A 25,278-nucleotide genomic window follows, 5' to 3' on the forward strand; every position below is an offset into this window, starting at 1 on the left:
GCTCTTCGTCACCACCCCGTAGATCAGGGAGTTGTCTAATGGGGAATTCCACTGGGCGTTTTGGAGCGTGCCAGGATCAGTTGACCAGATCCGGAATGGAGCACACGATCCAAACGGGCTCGCGCCGCCTACGGATCCCCAGTCGAACATGACCACTGCTCCGGGATCGGCGGATGCCTTCCCGTCATTCACCTGCCCGGGAATCCCCTTTGCGCGGCCGCCACGGTCGTTTCCAATACGTTTTCGCCATCGCGGCGCTAACACGTGTTCGACGCACGAGCAGCAGGAATGGCTCAGGAGCTTCTAGCAAAGATTGCCGGAATGCCCGTAGCACGGCCAAAACCTTCTCTTCTCCTTCCTGGAAAACGAACCGGCTGTCGAGCAAGCGGCCGTTACGAATTCTTCTGAGGCAAGATCGGCGAGATCAGGCTAGATGCCCCGCGAGAAAGGAAGTCACGTGTGTGCGCCGAGGGCCGGCCCGGCTGGCTTCCGGTTGAATCCGCCGAAATCGTCGGAGCGACTTTTCTCGGATCCAGATCGAGATTTGGAGAGGGAGCTAATCCAAAACGACCTGTGGAACACGCCCGTCTCAATCCCGATCGCCCACTAAAATAGGCTCGCTCCAGAAAAGTCGATTCCGGCGCCCTCCAAAACGACCATTGGCATTCACCACAAGGTCACACCCGCGGTACTGAACTGCGGAGACCCGGCTGAGGGTGCCGGCGGGGATGTCGTGGACGCCCTTGATATGTTAAATGTCGGTAGAAAATTCAGCTAGAAATGCCAAATGTTGCGCCTCTTTGGGAAAGTATGTGGTCTTAGATGATCTGAAGGCATTGGTCAGGGTCACAGGCTTGTGACCCTGACCTTTACAGATCACAGGCTTGTGATCTGTAAAGATCATAAACGATCGTCCTTCCAGGAAAAATCTGAAGTGCTTGATGGTAAGGTAAGCCGCGAGGAGTTGACGGCCGAAGGCACTATTTCGTTGCTCGGTTGGTGTACGTTTTTTTGGAGAAGAAACCCAGTGGGAGCCACTCATTGTTGATGCGTTGTTGCAGCACCCCTCCTATGGCGTATCCAGAAGCATCAACCATCACGCCCGTGGGGCGTTGTGCTCTGGATGAGCTATGAGGGAAGCAGAAACAAGACGCTCCTTTATGGTAGTGAAAGTGTTGTCTGTGGTGTTGGACCAGCCAAGAGTGGCTGTTGTACTTTTGGTAGTTTGAAGGAGAGCTCCTAGGGGAAGTAGGATTGCCGCGCAGCCTGGAATGAACCGCCTGTATTTCACCAGGCCCAAAAAACGGCGGAGCTGGCGGAGCAATTCTGGACGTGGGAAGTCGGTGATCGCTTTAGCCTTGTCGGGAAGAGGTCGGATGCTACTGGAGTCCATTATAGGACGTTGCGTCACCGGCCAAACCTCCACACTCCATCCGTTTGCTTTCACAATTCGCCAACCAATACAGTCGCCTTACGGGCACTTGCTGAACGAATTCCCATCGTTAACGGCAGCTCCTGACTGGAACAAACCGGTCAGGCATGCTGTCGTCCACCGCATCATCACCAGCGGTCAACCTACACACGCGAGGCCTCGTCGGCTAGCTCCCGAAAAGCTTCGCGTCGCTCAGCAAGAGTTTCAAAACATGGTTGAGATCGGCATTGCTCGCCCATCCTCGAGTAGTTGGTCCTCCGCCCTCCACCTAGTCCCGAAGAAAACAGGCGACTGGCGACCCTGCGGCGGCTATCGCAGCTTGAACGTGGCGACAGTCCCCGACCGCTACCCTGTCCCCAACATTCAGGACTTTACTGCCAACCTGAACGGATGTACCATATTCTTTGAACGCGACCTACAGAAAGCGCGCCATCAGATCCCGGTCGCTCCCGAAGTCGTAAAGAGAACCGCAATCGTCACGCCGTTTGGACTTTTCGAGTTCACCCGGATGCCTTTCGGTTTGCGAAATGCCGCGCAATGCTTCCAATGCTTCATCGATGTAGTGTAATCCCCGGAGACGACGCACCAAGTCGAGAGCAGATGCCTGACCTAGTAGTGATGAAGAGGCCTTGGTGGGACAGCGACGTGCCTTATGAACAGACTGGTGCGCCGTGACTTGCCGTGCCCCAGCGTGGCGCGGTGCGGCACGCCCCACATGTGCCTGCACGCGCGATCGCGCCAGGCCAGCACCACACCACACGGATGGGCACGACTGCCGGGGCGACACCAGGGACTGGTGGAAAAAAAACAATGAAAGTTGACTTTCCGAGCCGGCGGGGTTGTCGAGGTGGTCGCAGCCCATTGCTGGGACATGCCGGCGGCAGGCGTGACGGGGCAGAGGTGATGGCGGAGGATGCGGGAGCTGTGGTAGATGTGCCTCTAGCATAAACATCCGAAATGCCACGCTGTTCCCAAGCCCCGGGCCGCGGAGAACGTTCCCCTGGATGGCAGGTGCTCAGAGACGATCATCACGTCCGGGTCACCAATGTAGATCGAGAGAGAGACGAAAAGCGGCTACGTCTGACGAATTCCGAGATCGAACTGATCCGGCTGTTTTATTCCACGCGATCTGCTTCTTCTTTCCCCGTTGGCTATCGCCACAACCTCATTGAAAGGCGACCTAAGTAGGAAGAGGGAATTAGAAAAGCTTGATTATTGACGAGCTGATGAAGACACTTCAATCGGGCAATCTTACATTGGTGCTGTAGAGTCGGTATTTTATGCGTTTCCATTAGGAATGACAGGGAATCTGCGTTTACATTTTCCTTTCATAGAAGGAACCCGCGTCTTTCAACTTTCCCTGATATGTCGGCATGTTTTTTTTTATTTTTCAGAGCGCGGCTCTGAGGCCCCCGTTTCCGGCTTGAGCGGCGTCGCCGTCGGCGTCGGCAACGCCACGTGACCACCTTGAGGTCACGTGACCTCAGGGTGGTCATGTGACCCCCTCATGTCACGTAACCGCCCCCTTCGGTCACGTGACCTCAAGGAGTAACCTATCTTTCAGTACCCTTCCATCCTATCCCTCAGTACCCTTCCATCCTCCTCCTCAAGAGCTGCGCTCTGACCCGGCGTTACAGGGAGTTCATTTGTATTAGAGTGCAGCTCTTAGGCGCCTGTTTCCGGCTTGAGCGGCGTCGCCGTCGGCGTAACCGCGCGGTGCATTATGGGTGAACTTCCCCGCTAGATTTAGTGGGGAAATATTTCCGCTAAAATTAGCGGGGAAAATTTTTCACTAGATTTAGCGGGAAGATTTTTCCGCTAAATCTAGCCGAAAAATTTCCCCGCTAAATCTAGTGGAAAAATTTCCCTGCTAAATCTATCGGAAAAATTTCCCCGCTAAATCTAGCGGGGAAATTTTCGTCACGTGACCTGGGGAGTCAAGTGACCCCTTCCCTGTGGTCAAGTGACACCCCCAGGTCACGTGACCCTCTCCCGAGGTCACGTGACCTCAGGGGGCACGTGACTCCCCCCACGTGGACCACCTCCCCCGAGGTCACGTGCCCTCGGGGGGTTTACGTGACCCTTTCCCTACGTCACGTGACCCTCCCCCCCCCCCCCCCGACGTCACGCGACCCTCCCCCCGAGAACACGTCGCCCTCAGTGCCCTTTCCTCCTCCTCCTCAATAGCTGCGCTCCAATTCGGCATTACAGGGAGTTGTAAACGGCGTTCATCTTTTAGAGCGCAGCTCTTAGGCGCCCGTTTCCGGCTTGAGCGGCGTCGCCGCCGGCGTCGGCGTAACCGCGCGGTGCATTATGGGTAAATTTCCCCGCTAAATCTAGCGGAAAATTTTCCCCGCTAAATCTAGCGGAAAGATTTCCCCGCTAAATTTAGCAGAAAAATGTCCCCGCTAAATCTAGCGGAAAAATTTCCCCGCTAAATCTAGCGGCAAAATTTCCCCGCTAATTCTAGCGGAAAACTTTCCCCACTAAATTTAGCGGAAAAATTTCCCCGCTAGATCTAGCGGAAAACTTTCCCCACTAAATCTAGCGGAGAAATTTCAGTCACGTGACCTGGGGAGTCACGTGACCCCTCCCCCGAGGTCACGTGGCACCCCGAGGTCACGTGACCCCCTCCCGAGGTCACGTGACCTCGGGGGGACGTGACTCCCCCCACGTGGACCCCCCCTCCCCCGAGGTCACGTGACCCCACGAAGGTCACGTGCCCCTGGGCGGGGGGGTCACGTGACCCTTTCCCCTATGTCACGTGACCCCCCCCCCCCCATGAGAACACGTGGCCCTCAGTACCCTTCCCTCCTCCTCAAGAGCTGCGCTCCGATTCGGCGTTACAAGGAGTTGTAAACGGCTTTCACTTTTTTCTTGATTTTTACCTAATTTTGTTTACGCGCACCACTTGTCACTGGGATGATCGGAAAACTTGTCTCGGTGTCGTATTTTCTGCCGGTGTGGCGTGGGACGATAAGATAAATTACGTATTAAAAATAGCTCTAATCATTGGTAGAGATGGTCGTACTATACTTTGTTTACTCTTAAATGGGTGCTCCGGCGTTTTCTTCTTGGTCCCCGATTTGTCTGAAAATTTCGTAAACACACCAACACACATCGCTAGAATAGTATCCCAAATGCTAGGCCAAAGTAATTTTTTTAGTTTCATATTTGTTGAGCATAATGTGGCAAATGACAAAGGCTACACCACCTCATTATGACCACAGTAAAAAGAGCTATACACTCCATAAATAGTCCTGGCATGTTCTTGTTTTGAAAAACATTTTAACACACAAGATCAATCTATTTCTTAATCCCTTGACTGGATTAAGAAATAGACCAAAGACCATAACCAAAAAATATTGGGACTCTTTTTGTCCCCATTTCGTCTATATTTTTTGGTAAATGCATCCCAGATTATGGAACACCGTATTTTATGAGCGAGGTGTGGGCACACAATTTAACGTTCTTTTTTTAGTGTTGTACCTCAGCCTCCTATATACTGGCAAAGCGTGGCAGATCGCCACGAGAAGCGGCCGCCGAAATGGAAAAGGTTAGGCGGCAGACAACGGATGAGATGAGAGCCACGTGACTGGCGCCCCGCTGCGGTGAGCAACCGGAACACACTTCTCCCGACCGAACAAGTGTGTTACGGGTCCTCGCCGCTGCAAACCCTGTGCGCTGATGTCCAGGTTCCTCGAGAAGTGGCTCTTCGATGCTCTGTGCTACCAGATCCTTGCGCTCCGAATCTGCTACCTGCACTCTATGGCTCCGTCGTCGAACTGCCAGGCTTTGTGAATATAGAGGAGGCTATGGTTGTACTGAACGGCCTTGCAGGGATCGATGTTCCTGGAACGCACTCCTTTTAGGTGGAACGGAAGCACGTCGCCGTTCCATGCTGCATCAGTAGAACGGGAACCTGTTAAGTTCTGGAAGAAACGGCAGTACGGACGCTGTTTCTTTTTATTTGATATATTTGTAATTTTACCCAAATTTAGTAGGCGTCGAGTCTTTTTATTAACGACTATTTCAACCTCCGACTTCAAGGGATAGAGAAGTTTTGGAGAAATAGCGAAAGAAAAGTGGCCCTTCGCCGCACTAGCGTGCTAGTGTTGCGAACTGTGTACACATCAGTGTTGCGGAGTTGCCACTCCGGAGTTGGAATGATTCCCGGAATCATTCCGCATTTTCACGACCCCGGAATGGAATGGGAATGAAATGGCGGCAACGTTGAGAAGAATGGAATGGGAATGGATTTAGGTGCCTTTTGCCCGGAATGGAATGGGAATAGAATGGGCACAATTCTTTTTTTTTTTTAGGCTTTACGGTTGGCTAAATTCAGCCAATCAGCGAGTCGGTTGTTCAAAAATAAAATGAGCGGGAAACTGCTAGCCCGCGCGAAGCTATAACAGACTTATACGCAAAAAAGAAATGCAATACAAAAAACAAGCGTCGAAGCAAAGGCCAAAGGGGGAAAGGGGGTAACGGTGGCGCCTTTCACGGATGCGCAGGCGTCGGGCTTCGATGGCGATGCACGAGGGCGAAACAAGAAACCAAGCACCAAGCAAAAGAAAAGGGAGCGGCAAACAAAGAAACCGCCATGCACAGCTCCTCATCGTCCATCTTGTCATGCTTTTTTTTTTTTTTTTTGCAACGGTTTCTATAGGTTGTTTTAGACTTAAGGGCTGTTTATACTCCGACGTTAAGCGCAGTGAACGCAGCGTAGCGCAGAACGCGCCCCTTTCATTGGCCGGCAACCACCAACTCGATATCTGCGACCAATCAGTATCTGTGCGCGCTGCGCTATGCCGCGCCCAACGACGTTTCGTTGGAGTATAAACGTACCTTGAGCGTGCAACGCTGTCAAAGCTACTGGGACGAGCGCGTGGCTTCTTCTATGGTTTCGTCTGCGCGAGAACGCGTGCAAATGATCAATGAGATCAAGCCCCGCGCTCGCACCAGTGGCTTTGACAGCGTTGTACGCTAAGTATGAAACAGAGTTTTTTTTTTTTTATAGAATGCACGCGCGCGCACAGACTGAGGTCTGGGAGCGGAAGCGACTCATAACTCGCAGAGCTCTGATAACTCGTTGACTCGGGCGCCGCCGAAAGATGATCAGGTATTGGTTTATAGTTCGAGGAGCGTTGTTTAGCAGGCAGCCAACCCTGCTGCCTTCCACGTTAATTCGTGCGCACTCCTTTGAAGCGCGAAATTTCGGTTTGCTTCGGCATTAAAACCCAAAGCGAGATTCACTTCCCTCTTCTCTTCTTGCGCTTTGCTCCGGGGCTTGTTTTTTTATACTGCATTTGTAGCGTAAGTCCGCCTTTTACTTGGTCTTTGTTCCGATGCTTGTGTTCTGTGTTATATGTTTTAGTGGGTTGGGGTTACAAGTGATCTAGCGGATTCCCGCTCTTCTCCTTTGACTTTAGTCTCTGCATACTTCGTTTCACCTTGCGGTGGACCGCTGCGGACGCTACGAGTCACCGCAGGCAATCCAGCACCGTGAGCGGGACTGCAGGGTCACGCGACACTCAGAAAGCACTGGATTGGTTTCGATGGCTCTCGTGCTGTCTGTTGAGGTCCATCGTAAGGTGAAGTAGACTATCGTCACCGCTCTTGGCGTGACCGAACTGACTATACTCCGTTTCAAACATCGCGTGCAACGCTGGGAAAGCTACTGAAGTAGTGCGCATGAAAAAAAAATGTGTTACTCCGCGAGATTTCGTGGACAAGCGGTACAAGGCGCTCCTCTGGCGATGCCGACGTCTCGGTGGCGGTGGTTCGAATCCACTTAAAGCGCAAAAGATTTTTTTTGTTTTTTTTTTTTTTTTTGGTTTTTTTTTCCTCGACCTATTTTTTGTGCAAGATTGTGCGTATTGCGGAAGTGCATATTTCAATTCCTCTATTCTTGTTGATTTTTATTTATAAGAAGGTAGACTATTGGCTGGTGTTCCGCTTGAACTTGCGCCGGCCTCGTCAAAACGGAAGAACGGTCGAGATCCAGGGCGCCTCTATTTAAAGCCGTTTATTTACATGGTAGCGTGAAAATCAGAGAGTACCTTGAGAGTGTGGTGGACGGTCCTTTATATAACTAATACTGTGATTAGGGGACCGCACTGCCATTGGTCAGACGGCTTGGCATTCCCTCACGTGATGTGACTTCATGGAAGTTTCCTTCAGAGTCGGAATGCTCGCCGGTGTATGGAAGAAGTCATCCAGACGGCAGTATCTCGGTGCTCTGGTGCCGGCGCCCCCATGAACCGGGAGTGATTCACAATAGACGCGTACACAACACACGACACTCGATATCAGGATCGAGTGTTGTTTCCTTTTCGAGGAAAGCAGGGGCCTCGGAATACAGGCACGGGCATGTGCGTCGTTTACTTAGCCGACCAAGGTTAAGGTGCCTCAGGCAGACGGAGCCGACCAAGGTTACGGTCCCGCAGGCAGAAGAACCCAGACGCTTCGGAATGCAATCACGGGCACCGCCTGCTGTAAGGTCCCGCAAGCAGACGGAGCCGTAGGCACGATTCATCACCGACACAGTTCCTTCTTGAGGCTTGTTTCGCTTTGAAGCAATAAGGCCGATTTCAACACCAGAAATAACAGGTGGCAGTTCACCAATACTGTCCGCGTGCTCGGAACTTTCACGTTGCGATGTCTTCGCTTCGGGGACGCCACCTTGCCAGACACTCCGGTGTCGTTACTGACCGTCTCCAGGACCTCACGGACCGACGTCTCCGGAAAACACGTTCTTGAACTCGCGTACACGTTGGCGATCACCTGCTTGCACTTTTGCGAGATCTTCACACAACGAATCTTCGAAAATATCCGAGCAGGAAAAGAAAGCTTCCCGCGTAAGACGTCATCTACACGAAACCGGCGAGGCAGGGGCAGCAATGTTGCCACAGCTCCCCAGAAAATAGTAGTAGATTTCAGCCTCAAAAATCAGCAAAAATCAGTAGATTTCTAAATTTTGGTAGTCTGCTTTTTCAATTAGCTTGTTTATATTGTACGGTTATTGCATTGATCATTTAAGCAGCACATGTGAAAAATGCCACAAAATACAGAACGGAGCAGTAAACAAAAGTGGAAACTGTGTGAAAGCAAATTTCCCAAGACCTCTTTCTGCAATATCTGGAAGTCAGCTGCCGCATGACTATTACAGAATTACCAAAAATTGCTTAGTCTTTACCGCTTGGTGGTCTTCCGAGTCAAGTAGTTTCACACTTCTTGTTCTTTAAGTGTAAAATTTGCTGCCAGAATTTTTTTTTCAAAGACCCTATATACTTGTTAGTGAGCGCGTTGGCAATGATGTAAGTTTAGAAAGAGTTACATATGTAAAGACAGGGGACGGGACAACATATCTTTCAAGTTTCAACAAACAAATGATTTATTGCCGGACGCTTCGGAACTACGCTATAGGAGAGGAAAATTTAAAAGGAGGGGGAAGGGGAAGGAGGGGGGAGGGGGTGCAAGACAAGGCCCCGGGAGAAAAACTGGGGGAAAGTAAACTGCAGAGAGACCGGGAAGGAGAGCAAGGGAGGAGGCATCCCGATTTCCCTCTCAGGAGCAAGGACCTTTTAAACCTCCTTTTAAATTTCCCTCTCCTATAGTGGAGTTCCGAAGGCGAAGCGTACGACAATAAATCATTTGTTTGTTAAAAGTTGAAAGATGTGTTGTCCCGTTCCCTCTCTTTAGGTATATCACTCTTTCTAAACTTGCATCCCCATATCCCGAGGTGTTTTAAAGGGAAGGGCCCTCCAATGATATTTTGACTGGTCGAACGTTTGCGCTGAGGAAACCTCAGGCAACGTAGTGACACGAAGAAAAAATTGTCGTGGCAAACTTCGCGTTATTTTCGAAGCAAATTAAAATCGCCCAAACCATACCAACTGCTACGGACCGACGGCACGGTCGGCCATCTGAAAGGGTGCACCTCGCTTCGCGCCTTAAGGCGCGAAGCGAGGTGCACCCTTTCAATTGGCGGACCGTAAACATCGATCCGTAGTGGTTGGTATGGTTTGCTCTGTATGTTTATACAGCCTTGATGGAGATATGCCACAACGGGTAATTGGTCTCTTAGCTGTAGATGAGAAATTTAGCCAGTGCAGTACAACCACTAACCTGGGGTTTTTGACTCTAACTTTGACGAGCATTTCTTTCCCGTACACTATTGGCTCACTTTCCCCTCTCATTTCCTTTTGCGACGCCCTACACATACACACACACATACGCACGCGAAATGACCCGCCGAAGTGCGCCGAAGTGCGCCGAAATTACTCGAGGGTGCGCCTTGGAGTGAATAGTAGTAGTTTTGGACCACGTGTAGGCAAAAAGGAGAAAAAATCAGTAGATTCTGTGGTATTATCACTGAATCAGCAAAAATTTTAAAAAAAATCAGTAGACCTACTGATAAATCAGTAGGAGTGGCAACACTGAGGGGCAGCCGCACAACCCGAAAACCCGAAGCGAGTGCGAGTGCCGCACGAACGAAAACGGAAAATTATTTGGAGTAGTTTACATTATATTTTCCTTTTTATTGAAAAAGAATCGGTGTTCCCTCGAAATCATAACGCCACTATTAGTTACTAGCTACAAAAATGTACACTTTTCGACTTTTTTTTTTTTTTTTTTAAGGGGCCGCACTATTCTGTGGAGCGAACGCAGTCGCGGTCGGCTGTGCAAACCGGCGCGCTAGCTTTGACTACGTTGCACGCTATGTTTGAAACGGAGTATAGACCTGCATGCCGAAAGACCGTCCCGCGCCAGACAAGGCGGGACCGTTGCTGTGAGGGCAACTGAGAAGGAGAGCTGGGTGCTAGCTGCCACTGACGTTTTTGCGCGTCTCGGCTGTCCGGTCTGCATTCGTGCTCCTTGTCCTGGACCCTGTTTGAGGCGGTGAGAAGTCAGTTGAACGGTGGTGTTGAAGAAACACTGGGAATGTCAATTCGAACGGTGCGGTATTACCCCGTTAATTGTATCTTGATGATAAGCTAGCTTTGTCGACGCTGACTGCGCGACCCGTCGCCACAACGCGAACAACCGACGCCGAGGTAGAAGAATGAATTGGTTGGTACCGCCTGCTGCTTGAACCCGCCTCTCGATCAGCGCGAAGAGGACAGATCGAGTCTGAGCACCGTGGAAGACATTTTTCGACATTAGTCGCGAAGAAAATAAACAAGCTGCACGCTGAAAGTTGTGCAGCGAAACTGTACACGGTGCAGTCGGCGTATATCATCGAACTTTATTCGCCATCTGAAGAGGAAACACGAGAATGAGTATGCAGAGGGTGGAAAAGGGCAGGCAAACCAGCCAAGAATTGAATTGAATGTGATAAGAAATATCGAGATTCGTAAAGCAAGCGTGAACTTATGCGTTTTAAAACAGGTTTCGTGACCTATATGGTAGTGATGCAAAACTATCGATAGTTTTTCCGAAACTATCAATAGCGTCGCAGAACTATCGATAGTCAACTATCAATAGTTTTTCGATAGTCGATTATCGATAGTACTATTGATAGTTTTTTAATAGCGGACTTTCGATAGTTTTTTGGTAGTCGACTATCGATAGTGCTATCGAGAGTTTTTTTATAGTCGACTATCGATAGTACTATGGATAGTTTTTCGATAGCGGACTATCGATAGTGCTATCGAGAGTTTTTTTATAGTCGACTATCGATAGTTTTTTGATAGCCAACAATCGATAGTACTATCGATAGTTTTTCGATAGCGGACTATCGATAGTGCTATCGAGAGTTTTTTGATAGTCGACTATCGATCGTTTTTTGATAGCCAACAATCGATAGTACTATGGATAGTTTTTCGATAGCGGACTATCGATAGTGCTATCGAGAGTTTTTTGATAGTCGACTATCGATAGTTTTTTGATAGCTAACAATCGATACTACTATCGATAGTTTTTCGATAGTCGACTATCGATAGAACTATCGATAGTTGTTTTACTATCGATAGTCAGATTTCTGGCGACTATCGATACTATCGATTGTACTATCGATAGTTTTGCACCACTACGATACGGTCCCTCGTGCTGAGCCGCAGAGGTTGCATTTTGTCAGTGGATGTGTTCTTGCCGCTGTGCATGGAGTCGCTTTCAGCAGTGTACTAGCCGTGTTGCAGTATTTGAAGAATACAGTAATATAGTTTATTTCTGCGCCACGCAAGAAATCGTATATTTTTATGGTCTTATCAAACAAACACGCTGGCCGCGTATTTCCTAAAAGTCAAATGCAAAAAAGTTAAAAAAGGAAAAGAAAATGAGTGGTTTTAAGTTTTGCTGTTGCGAGCCTAGTGGTCGCGAGACCGATGTCTTCAACAAGCATCGACATATCAAGGGGCTTTCTCGATGCTTGCAGTACATTGCAAATAAACACTTTGTGCCACCAGCGGCCCGCTTAGTAAAATCAGAGTTTTTTTAGAGAATTTATCTTTTTTTTTTTTTTTTTTTTTTTTTTGCAATTGTGTTTGCATTTGATTATGTCAGCTTTATGCTGCTTATGCCGGCAACACAATGCAGCTGTAAAGTGCCAATTTTCACGTTTAGGAATTAGAGGAATGGAATGGAACGATTTAGCCATTCCAGGAGTGGGAATGGGCCCAGTGTCTCCATTCCTAGGAATTGAAAGGAATTGAATTATCGAAAACTCTGATTCCCCGGAATGGAATTGGAATGGAATGGGGGTGCCCATTCCGCAACACTGGTACACATCTGGTACATGGTATACATGTTCCTATTGTATATCGATGTGATTTACGTCTTGCAGTTTACAGTGTCAATAAACTTTTCTTTAAACCCTGTAACCCCTTTCGCTGTATCTGTTCTGAAAGCCAAAATAGAAGTCACGTGCAGTTCCTCGAGTGGCCGCTGCGGGAGAAATGGCGTCGTTGTGTTCGTAATTACCTCTGTGCTCGGAGACAGATTGGGGCCACTTTTTCGAATCTGTCTCTATGGGAGTTTCCCAACTGAGTGTTTTAGTAACGTTGCTGCCAGCGCTGCAGCGAGCGCAGCAGCCATTGTTGATGCAATGGCCATGCGGCTTACTCACTTTCTTTCTCGATTACATTCGTTTGTGAGCGTTTATATTTTTATTTTGGTTTTAACTGGGATGAAAATAGCCACGTAGCACATACTAAAAACGTTTCCGAAAGCAAGAAAAGTTCATTCCGGATTTTTTTTTTTTTTTTGTAATTTTTAAAACATGTTTTTTTTTTTTTTTCACAAGAGACTCTTGGACACATTTACGACAAGCAAGTTGGGGCCAATCGGAGTTCGCAAGACGCTCATTTCTCCGATGTGAACCTGCCGTTTTTGCCTTGTGTCGTGTGCAGTTCTCGTGTTAACGTTCATGCGCTCGACGGGACGAGTGTGTGCGTGGACCTGGACTGCTCCGAGGATAGTTCTAACGAGCCGGTGCCGCTACCACTGGATTGGGTTTCGTCGTCCAAGAAGCTTTTCTCCGCCTCCTCCTGCTTGACACTGAGAAATTCTTCACGGTTTCTGTGTGTTCGGTGGTTCAATGATTCCGATTGAGCTGTCTTCGGTCGTGAGAGTGCACTGTCACAACCGTTGATGTGCGTCGTAAATAGTGTATGTAGCTTTGGGGCTAATGAAAAAAAAATCTTTTGGCATTCTACGAGTTTCTATGAATTTGCTTATATCTTCCCCAAAAACGCGAGCATTCGTCAGTGTACTACGAAAATTTAGATGCGAGCTGCACGCGGTATTAAGTTTGCATGCATTTTTGTAGCGCAGCACGCGTAAGGAATGCAGCTGCCGTCGTACTCGCCGTCAATTACAGCCTTCGTTCGCCGCGGGAGACGGCAAGAAAGCATTCTCTCGCCGACGGAGACCTCATTCGTTTTAAAGGCTGAACCGCATGTAATCGATTTAGCGAGCGACAAGACGAGCGACGGAGACAGCGACGAGCGACGGCGATTTCTCACGGTCACCCGTACGCGTCGCTCGGTTTTTGAATTTATAGGAAACGTCGCTCATCGACTTGGCCGCTTGTTCCCGTCGCTTTCATGCGGTTTGCCTCGTCACGCGACTGCGAAGAACTGACGTGTTGATACACGACGACAAGTTTGCGCACTGAAATGGTCAGTAGAAAAAACCTAAGGGCAGTCAAGGAAGTTAGCGAGGAGGAAATGGCCCAGTGGGCTAACGCGTGTCAGCTCGAAAGCTTGCGCTTGGAACATTTTTTCCACCGGAAATCACGTGGCTAGTTGCGTTTCCGGTCTTCCATCGGGAGGCAGCGCTAGTTACTAGCTAGAGGTAGTAAAATGCATGGATTCTACTTTGAGGCTAGTAACAGTTACTAGCTTCTTGACCTAGTAACCTTTACTAGTTTGACCGTTACTTACCAAGGTTACTAGGTCCCTAGTAACATATGTGACAAGCGGTTACTTGCTCTCACCTAGTAAATACTACTAGCTTGCAGGAAGAGCAAGTTTCTGGCATAGTGATCAAACCTAGTGCAGCCATAACTAAACTCAGCAGACCTATGCATTGCGTTTAATTGGCTAAATTAATAATATAGAGAAGTGCAAGAAAAAGAAGAAGAAGACGATAACAAACATTGATAGGCTATACTAGAATGGGGAGGTGTGCCGTCCGGTGGCAGTGACTGTGTCGCAATGTGCGGGCACGCCGGTGGGAATGCTGTGGTACTACAGACCGCGGCTATCCGACGGCTGACAGGCCTGGCGATGGTAGCAGGTATGCTTCATTCGGCGTGAATATCGTCGTCATTTTCGTTTGTTTTTGCTTGTTCGGTTGTGAAAAAGAATGCGTTCCATCCTATGCCACACCCCTGTAAAAAGGCGCGACTTTCGCGATCGTCCGAAGCCTATAGACCTTTTCACCCTCCACCGCATGGGCGCTGCCATCTTGGAATCACGTGATGCGGCCGCCATTAGGTTGCTTCAACTTGTCGCTCCGCTCTCCCGTCCGCGCCTTGGCGGATGCGTTGAATTCGTGTTCTTCGTCGCGTTTCACCGCGTCTCGGGAGACACATGTACGACGAAACCTTCCGATCCGACGTGCGGACTGCCGGAATGACCTTGGGGGGAGAGGGTTTTCGTATCATCGGAGAGCGTTGAAAACCCTCGCCTCCAACCGTCGTATTGCGCGGTCGGACGTCGGATCGGACGGTTTCGTCGTACATGTGTTTCGCGCCTTACTCCGTAAAGTGTCGTCCGATGCGTATACTTAGCATGCAATTGCATTACATCATTAGGCGCGCAACTTCTGTAGTTGATTTTGTAACACGTTTTGAACATGTTTTACCGTCGGCGTGCGGGATACGTTTGAAAATGTTTTACAGGAACAGGAATCAGCGTTAGCACTTGCGCACATTAAATACATATATGACTGGAGGAGAGCCTCGAGGGTTCAAATACCAATAACTTATGAGAACTGAAGTTTGGTTACTAATAAGGGCGGAACATTTGCAATAGAAAGCCCAATGTTATTATATATATATATATATATATATATATATATATATATATATATATATATATATATATATATATATATGTGAGTGCGCATTGGTGCCAAGGAAGAAAACAAAACCACTCAGCGTAATTAGCCACGTGTTTTTCCTGAAAAAATGGTGGTTTGTAGTTCCAACAGATCGAAAACAGTTTCATTACACTAGGGAACTAGTGGACAGGGCGCGGGAACAAACATTTAGTTTGAATAATTTTTTATGCTAGAAATAATGGCACCTTAACATTAGGCAACTTGTTTGTTCGCAAAATCACACATATATCTGTTTTACGTTCTTAATCGCGTTTGTGATATAAGCATTCGCTTTATCGGTTTATTTATGAATTCCACGGAATTGTATATCGTGCTTGGTCCCATGTCTATAGTTTTCAGTTGCTTTAGTAATTTTTTAATATAACCGTGCAATTTCAATTAATTTATTTCAACATAAATAATTGAACTCCCCGCGTAAGAAACTACCACATACAACTTGATAGTGCCTATGATTCATAAAATGTGACGCCGAAAAGAATCCTTCTGCATGAAAATCACCGGAGTGCAGCTAATTGTCGACCTCGAATAGGGAGTTACTTTCAGTAGATGGCGACATCAAAATGTGCAAAGCGTATCGTTTGCAATCAGTGAACAGCTTTCTACAAAGGTCCATTGGGTGGTGCCTGGCGTTCGACTTCAGCCAAACTTATTGGAGATCATTTCTTTTGCGCTCTTCAATTTCATTCGGCAAATTTTACGGAAGATGAATATCAGACTTTATTTGAGGCCTGGCATTCACTTATCTTACCATTCTCATACCTTGAGAACGTCGTAAGCAAATGTCCATATGACAAAAAGTTTATTTCATAAGGCCAATATTTTGAAACGCTGTAAATGAGTACTTTAGTTAAAGAAATTTTCTAGTCAGCACAGGCTGGTCTATCAAAATATTTGTCGAGCGCTTAATTTCTTTAAATAAAACAGGCCGAGACAATATTACTTTTTTATATTATCTACGTGATTTTATTAAACGTGTCTAGTCATTATAAAAGACATTTCCAGTCTCGAAGTTAGAAAAGGTTGGTGTACGGGAACCAAATATCGAACAGCAAACTCGTCAGTTCATCTGTTCTTGGTGATTCAGCAGATTGTTAATCATGTTGTCGACCTGATTTTTCACTAAGCACTCATGCAATATAGTCTCTTGCAATATAAGATGATCAGTTCAATATCTGACTTAAGCGCGAGCTATCTACTTCCGTAGCGCTCGGTGCACGCGCAGCCAAAGCACGGCGGCGGGCAGCAAGCGCACTGTGCAGACGGAGCTTGTCCTGCTCTTTATTTTTTTTCTTCTTGAAACTAGTGCCCGCGGTTACGGACGTAGACTATGGTACTGGCACACCTCCCTGTGCATCAGCGCAGTTGTTTCACCACCGAACCTGGCCGAAATTAATGATGGACGGAATCAGACGCATATAGTGTTCGTAAAAAAAAGATCGCAATTTAGGCTCGAAACCACTTCGTGGTTTGCCAAGTGGCTCAATACTATTGTTTCATTCGCTGTGTGCTACTAGAAAGAAATTCATATCGCAAAATTAATCGAAAGGGGCATGAAACAGCATCACAATCGTGTGTACGTTGAGACCGAAACCGACCAAATTGAAGCAACCTAATGGCGCCGAGTGCGCCAGCGCCCTCTACCCGCCGGTCAGGCAACTACTGAAATGAAAAGGTCTATATTTAAAGCGAAAATGCTGTTTAGGAGCTGTCCATTACTTGCGTAGCCTCGGTTCTTAAATTTTTTGGTTTGTTTTCTAATGCTCTTATAGAATAATACGTTTATGTCTCACCTTACATACCAGCATTACGAAAGCGAAGTTTTGGTCTGATATGATATACGATGCTTTCCTCCACACTTTTGTGCGTAAGCTCTTTTAATTTTGTTTTTGGCAGCTGTACATTTTCCAGACCTTTAGAGATATAGTTTTTGTTTTGGTGTTAATACTTATTTTTAAGTGTATCATGGAGTAATCAAACCGAGCTTTTCTTGGTTTGTGCATTCTCAGACTAAGGTTATAAATCGACATATTTCTGAACTGATTTTATATAGTGAGCGTGCATCATATGAAAATAAACACAAAGACTAGGAAGAGGAACTTCAACTGCTGTCTTTATTCAACAGCAATCCCGTTTGAAGAAGTATGAATTCTGTGACATGGTCACACATGTCGTCACAGATTTCTCTTGGATTCTTTTTGTTGTTTTATCTTCTTCCGTTTTCTTTTTCTATTCTTCTGGAATCATACGGTACAATTCTGCGAAGAGAAGTGTTGCTCCGCCTCCGAAACAATGGGCGTTTCTCTTTGCAGGTGTTGTAACCCACGTTGCACCCGGGCACAGAACAGCACCGCTCTGTCTTTGTCTTCACTGTATTTGACATTGTTTGAAAGAGGATGGATAGGTAAATAAATGTACGGGCACATCAAAATCAACAAAGGGGCTGCAGGATGCTGCCATGAAAACACAAACTTGAGCACCAACTTTTGCCATAATATGAGGAAGTGCACTCAAATATAGAAAAGGACGGCAAATCAAAAGAAACACAAACTTAAGTAAACGTTTAAGTGAAAGAATAAAAATGTGGCAGATCCAGCGCCCTAGTTGGAATCTATATTAGGTGAAGCTCTTTCTTTCTCTGTCAGGTTCCGCTTTCGTCCCATCTGTGTTATTCGTGTAATCTAGACACTACTCACTACAGCGCATAAGCTGGTGCATTAAAATAACCTATTTCGTCGATTAAAGGCACCCGCTTACGCAACAGAGCGCGTAAGCGGGTGAATGAACATAATCCCTTCGGTCGTTGCGCTTCTTGCTCCTTGTGCTGAAATACGCGTTTCGCTTGAACCTGAGTTGAACGCTGTGGCTCGCCCATGGCCAGTCGTCTGTTACGCTCGGCTTCACGTTTTGCTGCAAATTGGTCATCATGTTCTCGCTGATTCATAGCCGAAGTTCTAGAATGCGTGAATTCACGCTTTGCTCGGAACATCGGCTCGCGCTGAGCATTGCGTTTCGCAGAGTCCAGAAATCGTTTTGTTTGGCACGATGCCCCTCTTGCGCCGCTTTCTCTTTTTCTGTCGGGTTCCGTTTAGGTCCCGTCTGCGGGAGGCATGTAGTGCACTCGTTTACGCACCACAGTGCATAAACCGGGTGTTTACTTCACAAGAAAGAAAGAGAGAAAGAGAAAGATAGAGAGATAGAGGGATCGAGAGATGCATTTAGTTTAGGTCAAATAAAAACACTAGATCAGGAGAAAGCTTTGCTTAAAAAAATGGCTAAATACACATGTAACTTCGAAATTTAATAAGAAAAAGTAAGAACACTTCAATCCAAAACACTATAAGTACAATGATAATATACAGTAATGGAATTCGAAGTTAGTGTTCACGAGTTATTTCTTCAGTTCTTTCAGTGAGGTAATGTGAAATACCGACCACAGTAGCCCCGAGTACATTCATCGTTTCTGGTCGAACAAAGCAGTTCTCCAAAAGGTGGAATGCGGCGGAGTATGCGGGGGAAAATAGCTTGGAAATCCTTCCTCAACCACCGACTGCAGCTGTCTCAAAAAAAAAGAAAAGAAAACAGAAAACAACGTAAAAGCAGATCGGGCTTTTTAAGACCTTAAAGCCGCAGTCATGCAGCGGCATCCCAAAGACACAGTGTTTGCTGCAAACATGATGGCATGTGCGGACGCGCCCCTTGCATGTCCGAACCGTGTTTGCTCCACACAAGCTACGAAAATGCCTGCAGACCGTTTTTCTCTGACCAGTGTGACCGCCGTAATTAAATGCCTCAGGCGGTGCCCCCAGACAGCAATTGTACGATGTGCTATAGCAGTCTGACTGCGACTTTAAAAATATCGGGGCTGCTTGAAAGATCCGTATAAGACACAATGCTCGCGAACATTCCTTTCCCTGGCTTTCTACTGCCAGCAATCCAAACTGTCACCAAACATAATTACGCCGTGCCCAAGCGACACTGTAAGCGAGCGCATGAAACATACGAATTGTGACACAAGCCGGCATAAATCTGTTGTATTTAAATTTTTCGCAAGTTCTATACACACTACCTAGATGGCACCACTGTCCACCACTGCGCCGTGTTGTCAGGCTCGCGTCCTCGTGGCGCTCGACCCCCATGTTGTTTACCGTTGAATGAAGAGAGTACGCCATCAGCCACCGACCGTATCGGACGTCTCCTTCCTTCCGGGGCTCCCGCGCCCCCAGCCCCGCCGGTCACCACTTCGGCATACCTCGCCTCTTCCGCAGGCCCACGCAGGCCCTGCGATTCCTTTTATTTTCTCGGGTGACCGCTTCTCTTTTATTCTACATTTCGGCGACGACTATTTACTTCAAAATCCTCACGTGTTATAGAGTACGCAAAACACGGTTCGTAATTTGACACGATTACAAGACGGCGCGTGTTTCGTGACGTAGCGAAGTCTAAACAAATGCCGACGTACTTCACGCGAAACACAGGCGCGATGGATGCATACTTGCGAGGGACATAACTGGAAAGGGGAAGAAGAAACTCGCGATTCATTAATCAGCAACCAGGTTTTAGGTGAGCTTAAGCCCAAATTCCTCAAACGTTGATTTAAAGTACTGTCACTTTCCAGAGCGAATGACGGTGTTTGCTTTCATTTAAACCTGCAATAATTTCCTTATTCTTTGTTATTTGGAGACATCGACTCCGCAAAACCTATTTTTAATTACCTTCGCGATATTTGGTTGAACCATTGAAACTTAGTTCTTTTAAGTTACACTTTGCTCGGAAGCTTTAGGGAAGCTAAAAACCATCTCAATCACATGAGGTAGCTGAACTGCCAAAGAACTGGTATTGATCATTGCGGCCTCTTGGAATTTCATATTGAGTACCGAACGCTACTGTGTGTGACGGTGACTGTGTGTGATCTCATGACTCTGTGTGACCTCATGACTGTGTGACCTCATATTGAGTACCGAACGCTACTGTGCCTGACGGTGACTGTGTGTGACCTCGAAACGCAAAAATGGGCTAGCTTATCGATAACCAAGACAGATTCTACACGGGCATTTTGTGCTCCTATGCAAATTAATGAACGCAAGAAGCAACGAACAATAATAAAACAAGCTTATTAAACACGCAATGTGTAACAGACTGCCTAATTGGGCTAGTTAATTTTAGAGCGCAGCTCTTAGGCGGCCGTTTCCGGCTTGAGCGGCGTCGGCATCGCCGTCGCCGTCGACGTCGCTGTCAGCGTAATCGCGCGTTGCATTATATGACGTTTCTCATAATGACGTCACACGTGACGTCAGTGGGACGCCACGAGGGTCACTAGGGTCACGAGTGGCGTCACGAAGGTCACTTGTGAAAGTCACGACGGAGATCACGATTTTCACAGTGACCTTCACGAGGCTTTCACAAGTGACCGTCACGTCAGGAGTGACCTCACGGAGGTCACTCGTAAAGGTCTCGACGAATGTCACGAATGACGTCACAAGGGAGGAGGGAGGAGGAGAGAGGGAGGGGAGGAGGTGGAGGAAGAGGGGAAGGAGAAAGGGAGGAGGATAGGATAAGGAGGGAGGGGAGGAGGACGGATGAGAAGAGGAAGGGGGGAGGAGGAGGATAGGGTAAGGAGGAGCAGGAGGGGATACCCTCCTCTCTGTACTCTCAGCTCCTCCTCCTCAAGAGCTGCGCTCTAAATTGGCATGATAGGGAATTGGAAATGTCTTTCATTTTTGTTTATTTATATGAAAGCGCCTCAGTGAAACGGGGACAACCAAGTGCGTTGGGCTGTCTTGTCTTCCTCGTTCCCGTTTTTGTCAGGAGCTTTCATGTGAATGAACGCATTGTGTAATGTGTCGCCTAAATATTGCGTGACTTTGTGTCCGATTGCTTGTTATTGTTTGCTGCATAAACCCGAGTCTAATATACACTCAATTCACCTTTGTGCTTAAGGATCCCCGTTCCGATCTTCTCTGCCCAGGATTCTAGTCGGAATGACTGAGCCAGATGTCATCAGCATCCCGCGTTCCTCGTTCAACGGACGTCATCGGCATAGCTACCGACATCAGCGCCTCGTGACGTGACGTCATCCAGCCACCCTCTCCCTTCGCCACCGAAACCATCATGGCTGCCATCATGGCGGACGTACTCCAGGTATTAAGACTGTAATTTTGAATTTTGAATTGAAAACTTTGTTATTCCAGGTTGTACTAAACGCTTTCCCTTGAAGAACTTGGCACAACGACATATTTTTATTGGTGGAACCGGATCGAGATTATGGCATGTTTTCTGCAAATTCGCGGGTGGAACTAACGCATGTTTTCACTTGGCTATATTAGAAACATGGCATATACAACTAAAGCGAGAGTACAGATGAACTGGTTTAAGACAGATTAGTAACCCAGGAGACATGCACCTGCCAATACTCCAGACACAGCAAAACTTTCATTCAGCCAAGCCATCCTTAAGAACGCCCACGACATAGCAGAAGTACACGCCGAACATTAAACACAACAAAAATCCACGAAAATGTTAGGCACTAACAACGAATGGAACTAAATTATTGAACTAAACCAAATTATCATCGTATCAACCCGTGTCCAAGCAGGCTATCTCTTTTTTGTGCAAGTAAAGAGAAGTTTGGCTTGCTCAGTTTTTTTTTTCCCCTGTCCATTTGTTTTATATGATTTGAATGATTTTCGTTGTTGTGCGCGCAGTTTCATATACTGCTTAAGCACAAACGAGCTCCTAACCTTTCCACTCTAATTCAACAAGGGGAAAACTTGATAATTAAGGACACGAAGAGAATTGCACAACGCGCCAACCAAAGAGAAACAACTTAACGGCCAAGGCTGCCGGACAGAAAGGGAAATGGTAACAACACCAACAACCTTCGAGAAGGAAAACAACACCAACGACCTCCTCCCAACATTAAAAAATCAGATTCCTGAAACGTTCTACCACGTTCGTTCAGAAGCAGATATGTGTTGCTATCCGTTTGCTTCCTGTGAATCCGGCCCATACCTTTAAATTGCCACTTACTTAGAACTGTTCTCGGTGATAAAATCTTTTTCTTTTTATCAAAAACAATAAGCTCACTGTTGTTTTGCGCAGCGACCAGAGAACAGAGTGCGTCGTCTGCTCGTTGCGCCTATCGGGAGATGACGCAACAAGTTAATAGCGTCGCGAACTCGGTCGTCTCCGAACGCTTGCGACGTTGAATTCTGCAAGTTTGTTCCTCTCATTTTACACAGAAAGGGAACAATGCCTCAAAATGTAACGGGCAAAATTGATCTGCTAAACGCACATTCCGGGACTGCTTGTACTTTCTATGTGCAGGCGCCGATATTTCCGGCCAAGAGACCGGTGCATCGCAGCCTGCTGCGATTGGTCAGGTAATGCGTAGCTGACCAATCGCGGAAGACGGCAATCTCCCGGTCTCTTGGTCCCGCTCGGTGCCACCCCGTATATAAGTGCAGCTGGTGGTGGTTCCTACTTGTTCTCGCCGAGAAAAAGCAGATTGGGTGGTGTGAAGTGCATGCTGCGGAAGGCCAACCCAATGGGCGCTGACCCTTGCAAGCCACGCATAGCCCCAGTGCGCGCCCCGATCCGTCCCTAGGTGTTCCTGCTCTCTCCGCTGTCCACGTTCTCTGTGATGGTGTGGATAGCGGCGCTGGTGCTGCACGCGCTGTCCCCGAGGCTCGAGGCCCGCGGCGCCAAACCCCGCCTGGTTGCCCGGGAGTCGGACTTCTCCCGTTTCCTGGCCGCGTCCGTGCCGGCCTTCTCGCACGCCTACGCGCCGCCGCCCTGGGCCAGCCACCCGACGGTCCAGTCTGTCCTGGCGGCCACCGTACTGCGCAGGGCCTCGGACGTGCCCTTCTTCAGGTGAGACATCCCGTCACCCGTCACAAAATGGTGAGTTACTGAGCCGCAGACTCACGGGCGGCATCTGATGTTTCGCATAATAGGGTGACTACCTATGTTCAGAACTCGTTCCACAACCGAGTAGACAAAAATGGCAGCTCACAGAAGGCGTTTTCTGGAATAGACTATTCGCTTTTATTCTATATTGTCACGGATGAAAAAGACCTCGACAAATGTAAACTGAAAATAAAGTTACAATTGAAAACGAGCGTGTTGGTTAATAGATACAAAACTTGAAAGTATAAAACAGAGAGGACGAGGACGAGAACAGGACATCTTTCATTTAGCAACAACATAGAATGGCACAACGATAAAAAACCGCCCCCAAGGGTCTCAGCGTTCTCAAAGAGGGAAAGGAGATACTAGTTATGAAGGAAAGGGAATACACTAAAAGAAAAGTTTGAAAAGCGCATCAGTAATCAAGTTATTTTTCGATTAGTTAGAATTAACCTTGGTCATTGTCAATGATAATGCAGAATTATTCTTGTTTGCAGTCCAAAAAGGGAATTGTACTATAAATATAAGAGTCTAAAAATCTGTAGCGTCACGACGAGGTGTCATTATTCTAGTTATCTCTGGTGATAAGAATTCGACCTCTGTCTTTGTCAATGATAATGACGGTGCAGAAATGTTGTTGTTAACAGTCCCCATGGCAAATGACTCGATGATTTCTCTCCCAAATCTGTTGTTGTGCCCTCCCAGTATCTTAGTATTAGAAAAATGAGGAGTACAGTCATCGCATGTGCGGCTGTGAACGACAATGGGGTGATACGACTCGGTTGAAGCCTTTGATGCTTCCAAGTTATGTTCTCTGAGTCGGTGGTTGACGCATCTCCCAGTCTGTCCAATGTACTGACTGCCACAACTTAGTGGAATCGAATACACCTTCCTTTCTTCGCATTCTACGAACTTTTTTGCATGTTTTACATTGCACCCTCGGGGACTGTCGCTCCCATTAACCTTTTTGCACATCTGTTTGAGGCGCATACGACAAGAAAAAACCACACTCGTGTCGAACTTGGACGCAATAGACCTTAGACGGTGCGCGGAATTGTGCATGTAGGGAATCACAGCAAAGCGACCTTTCTTTTTTAAAACAACTTGCGGAAGTTGTGGTTTGATAATGAACCTCTCAAGGGTGGAGCGAAGTAGGTCAGCAGGAAAGCCTGCTTTTTCTAACCTCTGCTGCTGCAACTTGAGGCTACTTTCGGAGAAATGCGTGCATGACTTGGAGAATGAGGACTTGAAAAGTGACCTTACTATTCCATGCTTAACGGACTTGGAGTGAGCACTGGTGAAAGGGAGGACTGGCTTCTCCGACCTCTGCTGGAAGGCCCAACAAACACCTGAGGAATGAGGATGCAATCGTAAATCCAGAAATTGTAATCCTTCCACTGAAGGATTTTCCCGGGTAAAAGTAAGCCCTGCCGCACAGTCTTTGAAAACTTCAAAGATGCTGTCAGCGGACGCAGCATCTGGATAAATGACCAAGTAATCGTCAACATACCTAAAAACTAGGCAACCCTGGAAGGACTTTTTCAACTGATCGTTGATAGCCCTGTCAACAAAAAGAAGAAATATTTCGCTAAGGACAGGTGCGAGGCAAGAGCCTATACAAACTCCTTTCTTTTGTCTGTAAATATTTCCTTCGTATTCTACCAAAGTGGACTGTAAATAAATATCTATCAGGTCGATGAAGCCCTCAACCGAAACACCGGAGGAATTTTGAAAGTCGCAAATTCCGTGTTCATGGATTGCATTAGTCACAGAATCTAAGATGAGTTTTGGTTCTAGGCTGTAATACATATCTTCAATGTCGAAGGACATAACTGAGTGCGGGATGGAACAAAAATGAAGCGAATCGAAGCGGGGGATTAATTCAAGGGAGTTTTGGACTCTGAAAGGCTGAGGGAGGATGATATTAGACAAATGTTTTTGTAGATAACGACCCAGGGGCTTTTGCCAACACCCAATTTCTGAAATTATGCTCCTGAAGGGAACTCCATACTTGTGAGTCTTTGCAGTAAAGAAAACAGACAAATACTGTTTGGCAGGACTACCAATGACGTTCTTAAGAGAGGTCAAGTTCAAGGAGGAACAAAGTTCCTTTGCCTTCGAACGCAGTCTACCAGAAGGCCTAGTTTTTAAGCGCTCAAAATTCTTTGACAAGGCATCAAGAACCTTATCATTAAAAGCACTTTCCTCCAAAATTACAAAAACACCCGTTTTGTCCGATTCAAGTAATTTTAAGTGTTCTTGGCGAAGCTCTTGCACAGCCGCACGTAGTGGAAGCCTGCTTGGCCGAGGTGGTGGATGGTGACACACTGCACGCACTGCCGAGCCCAGAAAGTCTTGCCGTTGATGTTCAG

The 25,278-nt window shown here is 47.3% G+C and overlaps 1 protein-coding gene across 2 annotated transcripts in view; it reads left to right on the top strand.

The window, feature by feature from the left end:
* The window catches only part of LOC120838691 (protein ABHD15), a 368,387-nt gene that overhangs the window by 263,100 nt on the left and 80,009 nt on the right, over nt 1–25,278 (top strand). For both annotated transcript variants that reach the window (XM_042291052.1, XM_042291053.1), the window contains 2 exons: nt 20,967–21,139; nt 22,605–22,870. In XM_042291052.1, coding sequence (XP_042146986.1) covers nt 21,110–21,139; nt 22,605–22,870 — 296 coding nt within the window. In that variant the 5' untranslated portion in view covers nt 20,967–21,109. The remainder of the gene's footprint in view (nt 1–20,966; nt 21,140–22,604; nt 22,871–25,278) is intronic.

This window comes from Ixodes scapularis, unplaced genomic scaffold (genome assembly GCF_016920785.2).
Source record: "Ixodes scapularis isolate PalLabHiFi unplaced genomic scaffold, ASM1692078v2 PGA_scaffold1__304_contigs__length_218370807, whole genome shotgun sequence".
Classification (NCBI taxonomy): domain Eukaryota; kingdom Metazoa; phylum Arthropoda; class Arachnida; order Ixodida; family Ixodidae; genus Ixodes; species Ixodes scapularis.